The 15,020-nt window shown below is 49.1% G+C and overlaps 1 protein-coding gene across 1 annotated transcript; it reads left to right on the forward strand.

The window, feature by feature from the left end:
* Positions 1 to 451: 451 nt before the first annotated feature.
* On the forward strand, positions 452 to 14,564 carry ACTR1A (actin related protein 1A). The gene is made up of 11 exons (XM_071564288.1): positions 452 to 577; positions 5,604 to 5,668; positions 6,562 to 6,637; positions 7,231 to 7,356; positions 8,135 to 8,259; positions 8,572 to 8,788; positions 9,721 to 9,813; positions 10,529 to 10,703; positions 11,578 to 11,639; positions 12,009 to 12,049; positions 12,404 to 14,564. The coding sequence occupies exons 1-11, from the start codon at positions 530 to 532 to the stop codon at positions 12,504 to 12,506; spliced, it is 1,131 nt and encodes a 376-aa protein (XP_071420389.1). The 5' UTR covers positions 452 to 529; the 3' UTR covers positions 12,507 to 14,564.
* Positions 14,565 to 15,020: the final 456 nt, after the last annotated feature.

Genomic DNA, 15,020 nt, shown 5'->3' on the forward strand with positions numbered 1-15,020 from the left:
GCCAGTCCATTGCGATGCAGCGGTTTTGGTGGAAGCGCTCAGTCATCCCCTGGACAGCAACATCCAGCGGTTTCCCGGCCGTGGATGTGTCCGCATCATTCCCTTTCCGTACTCCGCCTCCTGGTGCGCCCCGCTCCCGGCGCCGGCCTACAACTCCCGGCATACCCCGCTCCCGGAATGACGCCCTGTTGGGCGCGGCCTTGTGCCGGCCTACAACTCCCGGCATGCCCCGCTCCCGGAATGACGCCCTGTTGGGCGCAGCCTTGTGCCGGCCTACAACTCCCGGCATGCCTCGCTCCCGGAATGACGACCTGCCGGGCACAGCCCTGCGCCGGCCTACAACTCCCGGCATGCCCCGCTTCCGGCATGACGCCTTGCCGAGCGCAAGGCCGCGTTGGACTACAACTCCCGGCAGGCGCCGCGGCCGCGGGAATACATCACCCAGGCGGCGCCGCTCCCCCGCTCCGCGCATGCGCCGCCGAGGGCTGGGCTGTTGCTCCCTGTCGGGCGGCTGCGGCGGGTCCTCGACATGGAGTCCTACGATGTGATAGCGAACCAGCCTGTCGTGATAGACAACGTGAGTGCGGGCGGCCGCGCGCCGCGGGAGCGGGGGGAGCGGGGAGGGCCCGCAATCCCTTTGTCATCGGGGCCGGCCGCGCCCCGCCCGCCGCCGCCCCCCCTCGGCCGGCCCGGCCGCCGCCTCGGCCCTCGCCCGGCTCTGTGCGGCCTCCTCGGGGGCGGGCCCGCCGCTCCCACCGCCGCGGTTGGCCCGGGCGGCTGCCACTCACTCACCGCGGCAGGGCCGCATCCCCGCGCTGGGGGCGCAGCCCCCGCTACCGCCGCGGGGTGCCGCGGGCTGGGCGGGCGGCGCGGCCCCGTTGGCTGGCGGGGCTGTCACTCAGCGCCGCGTCCCGCGGTCACCTGCCCGGAGCGGAGGCACCGTCGCCGCGACACCCGTGCTGATTGGCGGCAGGAGCCGTCAGTCGTGCGGGGCTGCCCCGGCCCCGCCCCGCCGCTCTTTGTGCCGGGGGGACAATGCGGGTGCTGGGCCAGGCCGGGGCCGCGCTCCCGCCGTGCTCCGGGCCGGGACACGGTCGGGGTTCCAGTGGGCTCCTGGCAGGCCTTGGGTGGACCCCCACGTGCTCTGCGGATCCTCACGCTTCCTTTGGCCCATGTGGGATATGGACCCCTGCAGGCAGGTCCCCATCGCAGGCTCAGCGAGAGGGGATTGCACCCCCAGTACTGCACCTTCTCCAGTGCGTCCAGCACAGTAATCCCAGCAAAGGAGTGAGGCTCCCAAGGCATGCCTTGGAATGCCGCTCCTGAAGGCTCTGCTCCCAGCCCCGGTTGCATCAGCTGTAATTTGACAGTGCGGTGTGGTGTTGCAGATGGCTGCTCCAAGCTGCTGATGCTCCTTATCAGCACAAAGCAGATCTGCACCAGTGTGGGCAATAGCACAGCTGAAGTGATTCCACGCTCAGGTACTTCTAGGTCCAGTTCTGATTTGCCCCATCCAAGCTGGCTTTCCAGGAGGAAGGACCATCCAGGGAGGGCGTGTCTTGGAGGGAGTCTCTTCCAGTGTAGTGAGTCACAAATCCATGCTCCTCCCTTCTGACCTCTACTGCCAGGGATTCAGATTGTGATATTTTGAAGGGTCAATATTGTGCTCCCTTCTTTTTCCAAAAGCTTAATTTCTACTGAATCTTTTTGCTGGATGGCATGTGGGTCTGCTAGCCTGGCACTTCACAACTTACTGCTTTATCTCCCCATAAAGTGAATGATTGTAGGTGTTCTCAGATCAAGCCAGTTATTCTTCTGATCCCTTCTTTATTATTGATCCCAGTTTCCTTTCTACACCTTGAGCTCTTTGATACAGTTTTGGCTTTGTTTCTTTCCCTGGAATCACGGCAGAGAGATTGAGGTTAGACATTGAAGGAAAACATCTAATAGAAAGTGAGATTAAGCATAGAACTGACCATGTTGAGAAAAACATGTGTCTTCTTCATTGGAGTTATGAAAGAATGTCTTAGGTTGATTGTTCTTAGAAATGACTGGAGCAGCACCATCTGCTGTATTGTCATGTGATTAGCTGACCATTAAAGTTATTTCTGGGAGTTCTGGTATTGTGAGAATGAGTTTGTAGAGCTATAGTCATACAGTAACAGTCTATATCTAACTGCAACATGTCCTTTTATTTAGCACAGTGGTTGCCACCCCTGCATCAGACCTGAAAAAGGGCTCATGTGCCAGCAGCTGACTCTGTTTCTTTTCTCATTTTATCAGCTGGTCTTAATAAAGGCCAATTCTTCCTCTTGCCTCCCTGATAAACGAGCTCCCTGCCTCCTCCTCCCTGCCCATGAAGTAGAATGGAGTGGTTGTTGTGACATCTGCCTCGAACATTGGCAGGCTCTGGGCCTTGTGGTGACACTGCATTTTTGGTACTCATTGGAGTTCAGGCAAGATGGGAAGTGGGGCTGTGCAGAGCAGGTACCCCTGTTCCTGTGGCTGTTCCATTACTGCTTCTCAGAGAGGTGTGTGTGAAGGTGAGCAGGGGGGAACAAGATACTGAGCTGGTGAGCAAGCCCGACCTCTCGAGTCCCAGCTGTGCTCTGGTGTCTCAGTGTGTTCCAAAAGGACATTAAAGGATGGAGCTAAAAACTCAACAAGGAGGATTTTTTCCTCTTACCAAACAGTGCTCTCAGCCACATGTTTTCAGCTGGGAGAGTTTTGTAATATACAGTGAGAGATTGGAGTTGTACCTCAGCACAACCTTAATACTATTCATTGTCTAATTTATAGTCCTTGACCTTTACACTTTACATCTAGTTTTTCTTCTTTTATATTTTTTGTTCAGATTAAAATAAAAAAAATATTGGATGAAAGCCCAGCCAAGATAGTTACTTGTGAAAATATATTCATTTGTAAATTTTTTTTTAAGTTTTAAGAAATCAGAGTTTGTAGCAGAAGGGAAGATACATGGTTTTTTTTCTTTTTTGAAACAAAGATGGAAAAACCTACTGAATCCAGATTATTTAAAAATTTAATTGTTTTTCTCTCATTGTGTAGGAATCTCAGACTGGTCTATAATAAACAGATTTACTGTATGCACACATATATTCAAAGAAGTAAAATGTTTTCAAGAAAAATGGAATAGGTCAGAAAGTGGTGTCAGGTCTTTGTAGTGCAGAGATAGCAAACAGCTGTGCTTGGTTTATTCCCAGGCACTTGGAAGCACAGCTGTGTTGAAGCCCCATCCTCCCGGCACAGTCAAAGCAGTCACTCCTCTTTGACTCCAAGTCAGAGTTCTGAACTACCAACACATTCAGTTAACTTTGAACGTCAGTATGTAAATCTTAAAATTCATAACTTGCTGGGAATCTCTCCATGACACACTGGGTAATTTTTGGCCCCGGCATAAACAAGTTTCAATTTCTAAGTTAAAATAGGAGCATTTTTGTTCTCCTGAAACCAGTTCCCAGCAGCAGGCTGTGCTGGCAGCAAGATCAGTCATTATCTCGAATAAAATATTCAAGAAGTGCAATATTCTGATGTGGTTACCTTACTGCATTTCATTCAGCTTGTTTTCTCTGAGACTTGACAAAGGATGGTGTTCTTTCCCAGGTAGAGTGTTGCTTATAAGCTATGATATGAAAAATCACAGTAGCGGTTTTGTTTTATTCCTTGCTTTGCTTTGAAGGGAATAGCCAGAGGAGCGTCTGTCTCAAGGGAAGCCTTTTTAACACTTTACAGTCAAGTTTATCACACTGTTATCAGTTAATAGAGACCTTGGGATGCAACTGGAGCTGAGTCCCTCTTGCCAGGAGGGAGTAGTCCAGCTTGGGTATGGATTCAGCCTGGCTGCAGGTGTTAATCAGGGGACAAGGATTCAAGCAATTGACCTTCCGTGTGCTTTATGACTGGCTAGATGTGGTTTGCCGTGTTCCTGACACTTGTCTCCCACAGATGTGTCTTGGCAAATCTGTCTGGCGGTTTCAAGGCAGGAGCACCCGGGCTTGTGGCAGAACACACATGCCCCGTGCAGAGCTCGGCATCCTGGCTGAAAACGCTGATGGAAGTAGCTTGGCACTAAGGCTGTGGATTGTGAACAGGAGAGGCTGGGGCCACCCCACATTCCTTTCTGCTGAGCCTGCTCTGGCTGGTAATCTCCAGCACTGGGACAGAGGAACCGCTGCAGCCAGGGCTTGTCTGGCAGAGCCCTGAGCTGCTCATCTGGCCTCCGCCTCAAGTTAAAACGGTGATGCTGACGCATGCAGAGGTGGTGAGAGAAGCAGAAAGCAATGGAGGAGCTACATAGCTACTCCTTTTAAAGTGCTCTGGGGCAGCCAAAATGTCTTTTTGGCCTCAAAAACAGAGCAGTCCTGCTGCAGAGCTCTTGAGAGTGAACAGGCACTTCACAGGTCACAGCTTTCAGTGCAAACTTGCACACTTTGCTCACAGTATGGGGTCAGGCAGAACTGCTTCTCTTTCTGCAGAAGAGCTTGCTCCCATGGTGGTCTGGGATTAACAGTGAAATGGTTTATCTGAAGAGATCCCATGAAAATCTGGTTCTTAGCAAAACTTGGGTGTTCCTGCAAGTTGCTCATTGTTTCAAAATGTCATTCCCTTCTGCAGGGAGAGGAAATGGAGGAGGGGAAGGAGTCAGCACAGATCTAAGTTGATGATGGGGTTCTCAGGGTGCTTCCAGACAGGAATGGGAGCTGCGGGGCCAGATGCCTGGCACTGACTCCCTGCCAGGGCCTCGCTGTGGCTGGTCTTACCCTCTCTGTGTTTGGGCTTTGAATGGTACAGAAGGTTCTTTGGATTTGTGCCCTAGTGACTGCCATACTGCATCTCTTCTTCCTGGTTCCTTATGAACAAGCCATATCCCGTCAGCTGCACTTCCTGCCTCCAGCCTTTCCATTTGCAGTCCAACTAGCACCTTTGTCCTTTCCAGACACCAGTCTGAGTTGGTTTCTAGTGTCTTTTCTGACTACATTTTTGTGACCTACCTCCATAGCGTTAGCTAGTTTATCTACCACTTGATCTTTTCCCTAGTCTCCACTCCAACCTGTTTCCCACAGTCCCTTCCTACTTCATCTGTGACTTTATCCACCTTGCCTCCATCCTTTCCAAATCTACTTCTAAGAGGCCGGTAGCCTTCATCCTCACAGTGCCCCCTGCAGCTGGCAGGGTTCAGTTGCTCTTGCCTGTGTTTCTGTGGTGCTCTGCTCCATCCAGAGGATATCTGGGATTGATACAAAACTGTGGAGCGAAGATTCAGCCTCCTGCACCCCTTGCAGTAGCACTGGGTAGAAAAATACTGGTCTGTACAGAGCAGTGTTTGGGGGGGTGTGGAGCAGTACGAGGGCGTGGGGTGGTTGTGCCCTGTGTGATGTGTGGCTGCCTGTCACTCCCTTCCAGTGGCCAAGCTGGTCTGCTGGCACTTCCCATGCCCAACCCTGCCTGGAGAGTCAGTCACTGAGGAGCTTTATTCCTAGTAAAAAGGAGAGGATGCGGCAGTGCTGATGTACTTTGCTGCTCTAAAACTTGGGAGGATGATGGAGTGAACAATAAGCTCATGCATCTGTCTCTTGTTCCCACAGGGCTCGGGTGTGATTAAAGCAGGTTTTGCAGGTGATCAAATACCAAAATACTGCTTTCCCAACTAGTAAGTATTCTGCTGGTCTTGGTAAGTTCTTAGTACTGTGTACCAATCCTTTGATATGATATATAAAGGGGAGGAATGGTCCAGTTTTGTAACTGGAGAAGTGAGTTTTTCTTTTCTGCCTGCTGCAAAGAAGCATCAGGTAGAGGAAATATCTACTCTTAAGTGCTATCAAGAGACTTTTTTGGGGAGGGACACACTTCATAGAAGATGAACTTTGTCAGGTTCAACACACAACCAAACCTGTAGGATGCTTTAGTCTATAGACATAAGGAAAAGGACCTGGAAAAAGTCAAAGTTGAGATGAGAGGTGGGAAGACCTCTATATTTTCTTTGGTGGTACAATATTTTGATTCCTGCCAGACTTCCTTGGAAGTTTTTTGAGAGTTTTGCCAGGATGAAGACTGTTGGATCAAGACCTCTGATTAATCACTGGCTTTTATATTCAATGGAGTGGGTTTTTAATGAGTAATTTTAGTTTGTGTTCTAAGCAGTGTGGTCCGTATGGGGTGGTGGGGAATGGGACTACAACTGTTTAATCTGAGAACCCCTCCTGAGGTCAGGCAGCACCATGTGGGTCAGAGAATTGCTCAGTCTAGCCATGTTCATCCCAGCCAGTGTTGGAACAGGTAAAGACTGAGCCATCAGCAAAAATGTGGCCAGACTCAGATGGCTTATGTCCTGCCAATTTAGAACTGTCTACAGTCTGTTCTCTTCACCTTTGATTCTGAGATTAGCTTAGAGCAAACCTGGGTCAGTCTGCACCTTATAGTTTCCCCAGACCCACCCATTGCTTTAGAAAGGTCTGGTTAGAACAGAGAGGAACACAGAGTATGAAATCCTTGGGTGCATCTGAGCCCTCTGTAGAAGCATTTATGCTCTTGTCTCTGTTCTAGTGTGGGCAGACCAAAGCACGTTCGTGTTATGGCTGGTGCTTTAGAAGGGGACATTTTCATTGGTCCAAAGGCAGAGGTAAGAACACCTGTACACTGCACTTCTCCACATACCTTGGTATGCTGCTGTAAGGAGCGCTGTGGTTCCTTGGTATCAGTGTGTAGACCTGAAGAGCAGAACATATTGTCACTTTTAAGTGTGTCCAAGGTGGAGTGGGAAGCTTCATGAAAGTCTTGTGCCAATCTGCTGACCACAGACCTTGTTTCCAAGACTTTCTATATCTCCTTTTTTTTTCCTAGGCTCCTTCTAGGTCTGTATCATTACATTCTCCAGTACCACCCCCTTACATTTTGTATCATGACTGAGCTGGTACCACAAAGATACCGTTTGACAAGTCTCTTGTGTGTTGGTTTGAAAAGTGTTAGGATGGACTGTGCTCTGCAAATGCCAGACTTTCCTACTTGCTATAAAAAGGCCTTGTCTAATCTTGTGAATACTTGTCTGGGAGAGATGGTTATGATTAATGTTCAGATTTTTCCCTATAAGCTAGAGCTAAGTTATCTTTTAGTGGAATGAAACTTGAAATTGAGTCTGACATTAAATCATAGTCACAGTGCTCAGAAATGTGATTGTTGTCTCTTGATGGTCTCTTGTCCTTTCTGTTTGCTCAGGAGCACAGAGGTCTCCTTGCAATCCGATACCCGATGGAGCATGGCATAGTGAAGGACTGGAACGACATGGAGCGGATCTGGCAGTATGTGTATTCTAAAGACCAGCTTCAGACATTCTCAGAGGAGGTGAGAGACCTCATTATGTAATGGTGCAGGTATCATTCAGTGCTTGTGTAACACCAGGAGCCTTGGAACTCCAGCAAAGATTGGGACTTTTCCTTTGCCCTTCTTTCTAAATGTGTGTCTGTTACTAAATTAGGCTTTTTCACCTCTCAGGAGATACTGCACAAGAAGTTCTAAGCAGAATTCCTCTCCTAATCTATTCTGGCCTGACTGAAAATCTGCCTTTCACATTTGCTATTCACACTCTCTAATGATTCTGCTCTAGGCCAAGTGCTTCTAACTTTTCCTGTTCTGCCTGCACATCAGGCATATCCACTCAGCAGTGACATGATTTGAAGTGAGGAAGGAGAAAACCACAGTCCTGTGGTCTGGAAAGATCTGACCAAAAGATTATTACATGTCTGAGAGGATTATAAGTTGTATTAGTGGAGTAGGAATATTTCTGTCTGCTTGTACTAAGACCATATGCCTTCACCCTTTCTTAGGGTCTGTGTATTTTGGCTAATCTGGCTTACTTTTGCCACTGAGAGTCTTGTTTGTCCTTCATAGGACAGAGTTACTCATGTTTCCTAACCCTTCATTATTAGACCAGAACCCTGCTGGTCTTCCAACTAATAGAGATTATTCACAGTCTAATACAGCTCAGTGGCAGAAATGATTCCTTTCTACCTGTCCTCTTGCACCAATGGTTCCTCAAGTGAAAAAAACCCGGAAATTTTCAGGAACACACTCCTAGCTGCCTCCTGGTTATTGCAGCACAGATCCTTCTTCTCTTTACCAGCATCCTGTGCTGCTGACGGAAGCACCCCTAAACCCACGCAAGAACAGAGAGCGTGCTGCTGAGGTGTTCTTTGAGACCTTCAATGTGCCAGCACTATTCATCTCCATGCAAGCTGTGCTTAGCCTGTAAGTGTCTTTCGTCTTTGATTTGTGTTTGTGGAATGTTGCCATGAAATCCATTCTTTCTCAAACCAAAAAAAACCTTGTGGAAGACCTCGCTGATCTCTGACTTATCCCTTTTCGTATAAGAACTGAAACTCAATTTCTGTAATAAAGAGTTTACATGAATTTGCTGAACTGTGATGAGAACTCAGTTTTTGATGGTTTTTTAGCCTCTATTCATGTGAGACCTTTGCTCCTTGAGTCAGGTGTGGATATGCTGCATTCTTGGGCTCACTTTGAGTGGCTTGTTCTGACCTGACCCTTTGTCCCTCGTAGCTACGCGACCGGGAGGACTACAGGAGTGGTGCTGGACTCGGGGGATGGCGTTACCCACGCCGTCCCCATCTACGAAGGGTTTGCCATGCCCCACTCCATCATGCGGATTGACATTGCTGGCCGTGATGTCTCGCGCTTCCTGCGTCTTTATCTCCGGAAGGAAGGCTATGACTTCCATACCACCTCCGAGTTTGAGATTGTCAAGACCATCAAGGAGGTGATGCCCTGTCTTGTTTCTGTTTGTCCAAGGGGGAATTTCTTCTCAAGGGAAGTTGTGGCTTATGGAATCTGGCGGGAAGTGCCAGCCTACCTGGCTCTGCACCTAACTCCGTTATCTGCCTGAGGGAATCCAGGGCCACTAAGATGATTAAAGTACTGGAGCATCTGTTGTACGCAGAAAGGCTGAGAGAGTTTGAACTGTTGAGCTACGAGAAGAGCCGGTTGGGGAGTGTCTCATCAATGTACATAAATGTCTGAAGAGAGAGTGCAGAGTAAACAGAACCAGCCTCATTTCAGTGATGTCCAGCAACGGGACAAGATGCACAAATTGAAGAACAGGAGGTTTTGTCTGAACGTAAACTTCTGTAGCGTGAGGGTGATCAAGTGCTGGTGCAGGTTGTCCAGAGAGTTGTGGAGTCTCCATCCTTGGTGATATTCAAAAGTCACTCAGACATGGTCCCAGACAGACTGCATTAGGGGACCCTGCTTGAACAAGGGTGGTGGACAGGATGAGTTGCAGACGTTCCTTGCTTACATCAGCTATCCTGTATTCTGGGAGACTTGTAGTCAAGCTTACATTAATTCCTGTTATGTGGCTGTTAACATGGAGGTGGAGATGGGCTGGTGGTTCAGAATCAATTTTGCATTTAGCTGTGCTGCAGTTGCCCAGGGTCTTACATATTTCACTAGTGTTTGTTTACCCTTCAGAGCAAGGGTCTGCAAAATCTGTGGCAGGTAGGGACCACAAGTGGGATATTGCAAGGTACTTCGTGTGATGTGAGCCCAAAATGTCTTTTTTCCAGCACAAACTATTGTTGAAATCAGTCTCCCCAAAGGAATACATACATTTTGATTATTAGTGAGGTAAATATTTAACCAGAAGCATGTGGGTTTACCCTTATCATCTCTCTCTCCCTGTTTCCTCTCCAGCGTGCCTGCTACCTGTCAATAAACCCCCAGAAGGATGAGACTCTGGAGACTGAGAAGGCTCAGTACTACCTGCCAGATGGAAGCACTATTGAGGTTTGTAAGGACCACCCTTGGAGAATTCCTTGTGTAAAGCACAGGATTTCCAGAGCAGCCTTCTACCTAGGGATGGGAAATTTCATGTCATGTTAGGTGGGAGGTGATAGCTTTAAAAGACCAGAACTCATCCCAGCTCTTGACTGGACACTAGAATTTTTAGGGAAAGATAATACTACTAGAAACCTCACAACTTCTACTGGAAGTCCTGAGTAAGGATGCAGCATGACCATGACCTGTTTGAGTGTAGGCTCTGATCAAGCAAAACTTTATGCAGATGAAGTATGGAGTGTGGGTGGTTGTCAGCTTACTAAATTCAGCAGGGGTTTTATTTATGGGTTTTGTCCTGCCTAGAATTGTTTCCTGTGCAGAAACAGTTGCTTTGAAAAGTGAGTTAGGAATATTCCTCAGAAGACTGAGCCCACTGTAGAATGGTTGAAGGAGAAGAAATACAGGTCTTACTTCCAGTGCCAGGGCTGGACTTGCTTCCGTTTTTGCCAGCCACCTGCTGTACGGAGCTAAGCAAGTTTCTTTATTTCTTGCATCTGCAAAGTGGAAATGGTGCCCTTTGTAGGAGCAGTAGTCCAAGTTGGAATTCACTTTGGATGTAATGATGCAGCATGAATGTCTAGGAGACTTCATTACTCTCAAGTTTTCACCTAAGAAAGGCAGGGCCAACTGTAGTCTCTTCCCTCTGTGCTGCCTCCTCTTGCAGATCGGCCCTGCCCGTTTCCGAGCCCCAGAGCTCCTATTCCGGCCAGACCTGATAGGGGAGGAATGTGAAGGACTCCATGAAGTGCTCGTTTTTGCCATTCAAAAGTCAGACATGGACCTGAGGCGAACATTGTTCTCCAACATCGTGCTGTCTGGAGGCTCCACGCTTTTCAAAGGTTCTTGCTTCTCCTGTTTCTGTGAGCTCTGACATACCTGATCTCTTGCTTCCTTATTAGCTGAAACAGGGAAGGTAACGCAGATCACACAGCTTGTCCTGTGGAGTGAGGACTGTGGGAACTCTGCTCTCTTGGGGCAGTTACTGTCTGATTTTCTGAGTCCTAATCTCAGTCTTCTGAGTATGCAAAACATCTCTGCCCTCGTACATCACTTCCTGGACTTGAGGGGCTTTTACTGTTTTCCTCCAATGACTCTGCCTGTCTCAGTACTGAATAGCTGTGTTCATTGCTGGTGCTGTAGCTCAGGATATTTGAGAGTAGATACCTGAAAGGCTGTTGCATCTCCAAAGCTTCTTTTAGGTCTGTGGTGTGTGGGAGAGTCCAGTGGTCCTGGTCCTGCATGAAGTGTCAGCTGTGTGTGCGCAGAAAGGTTTCTACCCATCCCCTCAGTGCTCAGCTGGTACTCATTGACCTAAAGATACCTTCTGCCAGAACCCATCAGTCTATTATCCACAGGTTGACATCTCCAAATATGTCCTGGTCTTCCCATTCAGCCCCCTGTACTAATGGGTGGGACACAGGAGGAATGCCTAGCCAAGGCTCCTATGCCTAAGGAGGAGGTCCTAACTAAAAACGTTATTTGCTTGACACAAGTTGCTGCTGAGGGATAGAGTCCATTGTGCCAGTGTTTGAGGTCTCAGCGAGACAAAATCTTGTTATCTCACTGTGTTATGTGCCCCCCCAGACTAGTCTGTCTGTAAGATCTGGAGTGGGATATTTCAGTAGGGCTACATAGGACATGTCTGCATTGTAAGTGGAGGGACTCTGAGATTTTGCCAAGGTGCTCACACTACACATTTTCTGTCCTGTGTAGGCTTTGGTGACAGGCTGTTGAGCGAAGTGAAGAAACTTGCTCCGAAGGACGTCAAAATAAGGGTAGGGACAGTCTCTTTGTTTATCACTTAATACATGTGTTGTTCTGTGACCCTGAAAGAACCTCATTGAGAGTGCAGCTGCCATTGGCTACAAACAAGAAATTACTTTCCTGGGACAGCTCAACAATTTGCTGTTGTGATGAAAATCAATTTGGTTTCATGACTGAGAAGATGGGTCCTCTGACAACATCACCCCTGTCCAGGATCCTGGACCACAGTGGCTGTTTTGGGGGGACTGCCAGATGTCTTTCCGTTGGGAGAGATCATATCTGTATTTGTCAGGTGTTAGCTGGAATGAAGTGGGGGCAGTGTGCCAGGGAGAACAGACTGGAGCTTGGGAAGGTACTGACTGATTCTCTCTTTCTCACAGATATCAGCTCCTCAGGAGAGATTGTATTCCACATGGATTGGGTATGTACTGCACAGTGCTATGTCCTGCTGTGGGATGGGGCTGGGGAGGGACTCCAGTGCTGTTGTCCCTCCTGGTGCTGTGTGTTAGGAGGGTTTCATTGCTCAGCTGGGTGATTCTTGGTGTGTTCCTGGAGCAGCAGTCAGCAGGTTGTGTGGGAGGGGGCAGTTGTCTAGTGCCAGCATGTTTGAGGATAGCAGCAGAGGGAGTGACTGTCCAGAGAGCCTTTAGGTCACTGAACCTCAGCACCTTTCTGGCATGGGGATGTGTCATGATAGAAACAACCCATCTCTGCAGAGATAAGAGAGTGCCCCCAACATTTTCCTTAAACCCATAACATGCTTGTCTCTCCCCAGTGGCTCTATCCTGGCCTCTCTGGACACCTTTAAGAAAATGTGGGTTTCGAAAAAGGAATATGAAGAAGATGGAGCTCGTGCCATCCACCGGAAAACCTTCTAGCCCTGGGACCTGTCCTCAGTCTCCTCCGAAGACTCACTTAAACTCGCTTTTCTGAGTCTGAGTGTCTGAGAGCTGCCTGTGTGTGTGTGTGTGCGCCAGCATGCCCCGATGTCACTGAGCAAAGACGACAGCAGCAGGAGGGTTGTATTAGTACTACTAACTTTTTTTTTATGAAAAGGAGAAAATACCAATCTGAAGTTCTCCAGAATGGCCCATTCCTTTTTCATTTCAGTCCTTTATTTTCTGTATCACAATCACATCCATCACTGTAAAACAAAACAAGCGAAAACAAAGGGAACAGCTTATAGAAACTGCCTGGCAAGCCAGAAGGGAGCCAACCACTGCAGACTGCTCGTGCAGGCTTTCGTCAGCCCAACTGCAATGCCTGGATTGTCTGGAAACACATAGCTGAGACCCCATAGCTACTTCCTTCTTTAGCGGTGTCTTCACTATCAGTAGGTTGTTGAAGTTGTTTTTAATATATTTTTTGTTAAGAGAAAGCACATTCTCAACAGTTAAGCCCGTTTGCCCCCACCGTTTTTGGTGTGTGAGTGCGTGTATGCGTGTGTAACTTCTTAGCCTGATGTGGGGTCTGCACCACAGCTGGAGAAGTTGGCGATAGGACTTAGTTTATATTGCATGGAGTAGAACAAAGCAAATCTAATCAGCTATCGTTGTACTAGACGGTTATTCTCTCCTACCTTCTTTTAAATACCCTTTCTCCTCTGGAAGCAAGTGCCCTGGAATGGGCGTGAAGGCACTTGTGTGTTCCCCCACAACCTGCCAAGATTTACAGTGCTGACTTCTCGTGTTCTTTGTAAGAGTTGAGGCTGTTTCCCTCCTTCCTGCCATGTCAGGGCCAAGGGAGCATGTATTCACAGCCAGGCGTAACTCTTGTGTACTTTATCCATTCTGGGGCAAAATAGTAATTGGGAAGGTGCATTGTAATGTAAAAATTGTTTTATTTATTGAAATGTCTGAGGATATCTCAAATACTGACCACAGCACCTGGGAATTATGCTTTGGGTCTTCTTTGAACACCTGTTACCCAGCTGTTTGATGTTCGCACTGCGCATGGCACACACGCTTAGCGGAACGGCCAATCCCGCACCACCGCCCCTCGCTGTTCTCTGGGAATGCACCAAAGGAGAGGGCAATAAACCACACCAGGAGGTTGGTGTGAGCAGCAGATTTGCGAGCAGGAAGCTGCCCTGCTGGCTGTGTTCCACTGCCCTGTGGTGGTGCCTTTCTGCTCACCTGTTGGCTGCTTTGCTTCTGCTCTAACAGCCATGGGCAGCCTGCAGACCTGCTTGTGTTGGGGCATGCCACTGTTTCTCCTTCAAGTTTTTCTTGTGCATTATTCGGTGCTCTTTTTTTCCCCCCCAGTGTTAGTTTTCTGCGGAACCTGCAGTAGCACTGGAGCTGGAGTTGCTTGATGGCAGTTCCTGTCTGTTCCCCTCCTTTCTGTTCATCGCCAAACATCACGTTGGGGTCAGTCTTGGGCACAGAAACTGGGTAAGAGCTGGAGGGCTTTTACAGAGGTGAGGGAAAAGCCCATACACTGCGCCAGCTGAGATGAATGTAAGCAGTAACTGGTTGCCACTGCAGGAACCACGTTCTTGCAGGTCACCAGTGGGCTCAGAGAGGCTGTAGGCAGGTAGGTGTGGTGGTCTCTCCCAGCTGAGTCCAGGCTGCTTGTTCACCTACCCCCATCAGAGCAGACTGTTTTTTTAAGCAAGAGCCATCAGTGCTCAGCCTTCTGGAAAATTGGTTCCGTTCTTGCTGGTTTGCTGCAGCGCACAGAGGGCAGGCAGCAAACACCTCCTGGTTCCATTACTTTGTGCCCCAGGCAGTGCCAGTGCTCTCCATCCCCCCCAGCCTCTCTGCTGGCCTTGCAGCAGCAATGCTCCATTTTGTAACCTGCAGTGATGGGACAGAACAGGGCTGTCTCCGGTGTAGCATTCATTTGGTCTGCCTGACTGTTCCCTTGCCCACTGTCTAAACCATGTTGCCTGGTGGTGCCCAGCATACTTAAATAAAATCATTCATATTACAACCCTCAAGCCTCCTGGCCTCATCTTCCCACACTGGCAATTTTAAGGAGGGAACCCGAGTTCTCTTGGCTGTGCAGAATTGTTGCTGGCCAGACTCTTCAAAGGGATACCATCTCTGGTCCAGGACTGCCTTCCTGGCCTGGCCTTTTGAGCTGAATTAGGAGTGGTGTTCAAAGCTGCTCTCCCTGCTCTGCAACCGTTATCCCTGAGATCTGTGTCACTGCAGACAGAAGGCCAGGGCAGGCTGGGCTGAGCAGGGGTGATGGCAATGATGCCACTGTCATTGTGAGGAGTGCTGCTGCCCCCCGGGGTGCTGGTGGAGAACTAACATGTCAAGCCATGCTCCCCGGCCAGGCCTTGGGGAAAATGGCACAGTGCCCAGTCCGGTGACTGGCCCCAGCCTTATCCTCAGCAGCCACTGATGTAGGAACATCAGACAGACCTGACCCTGGGCCCTTCC

This window comes from Pithys albifrons, chromosome 9 (genome assembly GCF_047495875.1).
Source record: "Pithys albifrons albifrons isolate INPA30051 chromosome 9, PitAlb_v1, whole genome shotgun sequence".
Classification (NCBI taxonomy): domain Eukaryota; kingdom Metazoa; phylum Chordata; class Aves; order Passeriformes; family Thamnophilidae; genus Pithys; species Pithys albifrons.

Bases quoted from the DNA above. Each gene is read 5' to 3' on its own strand.
- ACTR1A (XM_071564288.1), top strand. From the start codon at position 530: ATGGAGTCCTACGATGTGATAGCGAACCAGCCTGTCGTGATAGACAAC. The intron at 8,260-8,571 runs GTAAGTGTCTTT...TGTCCCTCGTAG, and splicing joins ATGCAAGCTGTGCTTAGCCT to CTACGCGACCGGGAGGACTA. The intron at 12,050-12,403 runs GTATGTACTGCA...GTCTCTCCCCAG, and splicing joins TTGTATTCCACATGGATTGG to TGGCTCTATCCTGGCCTCTC.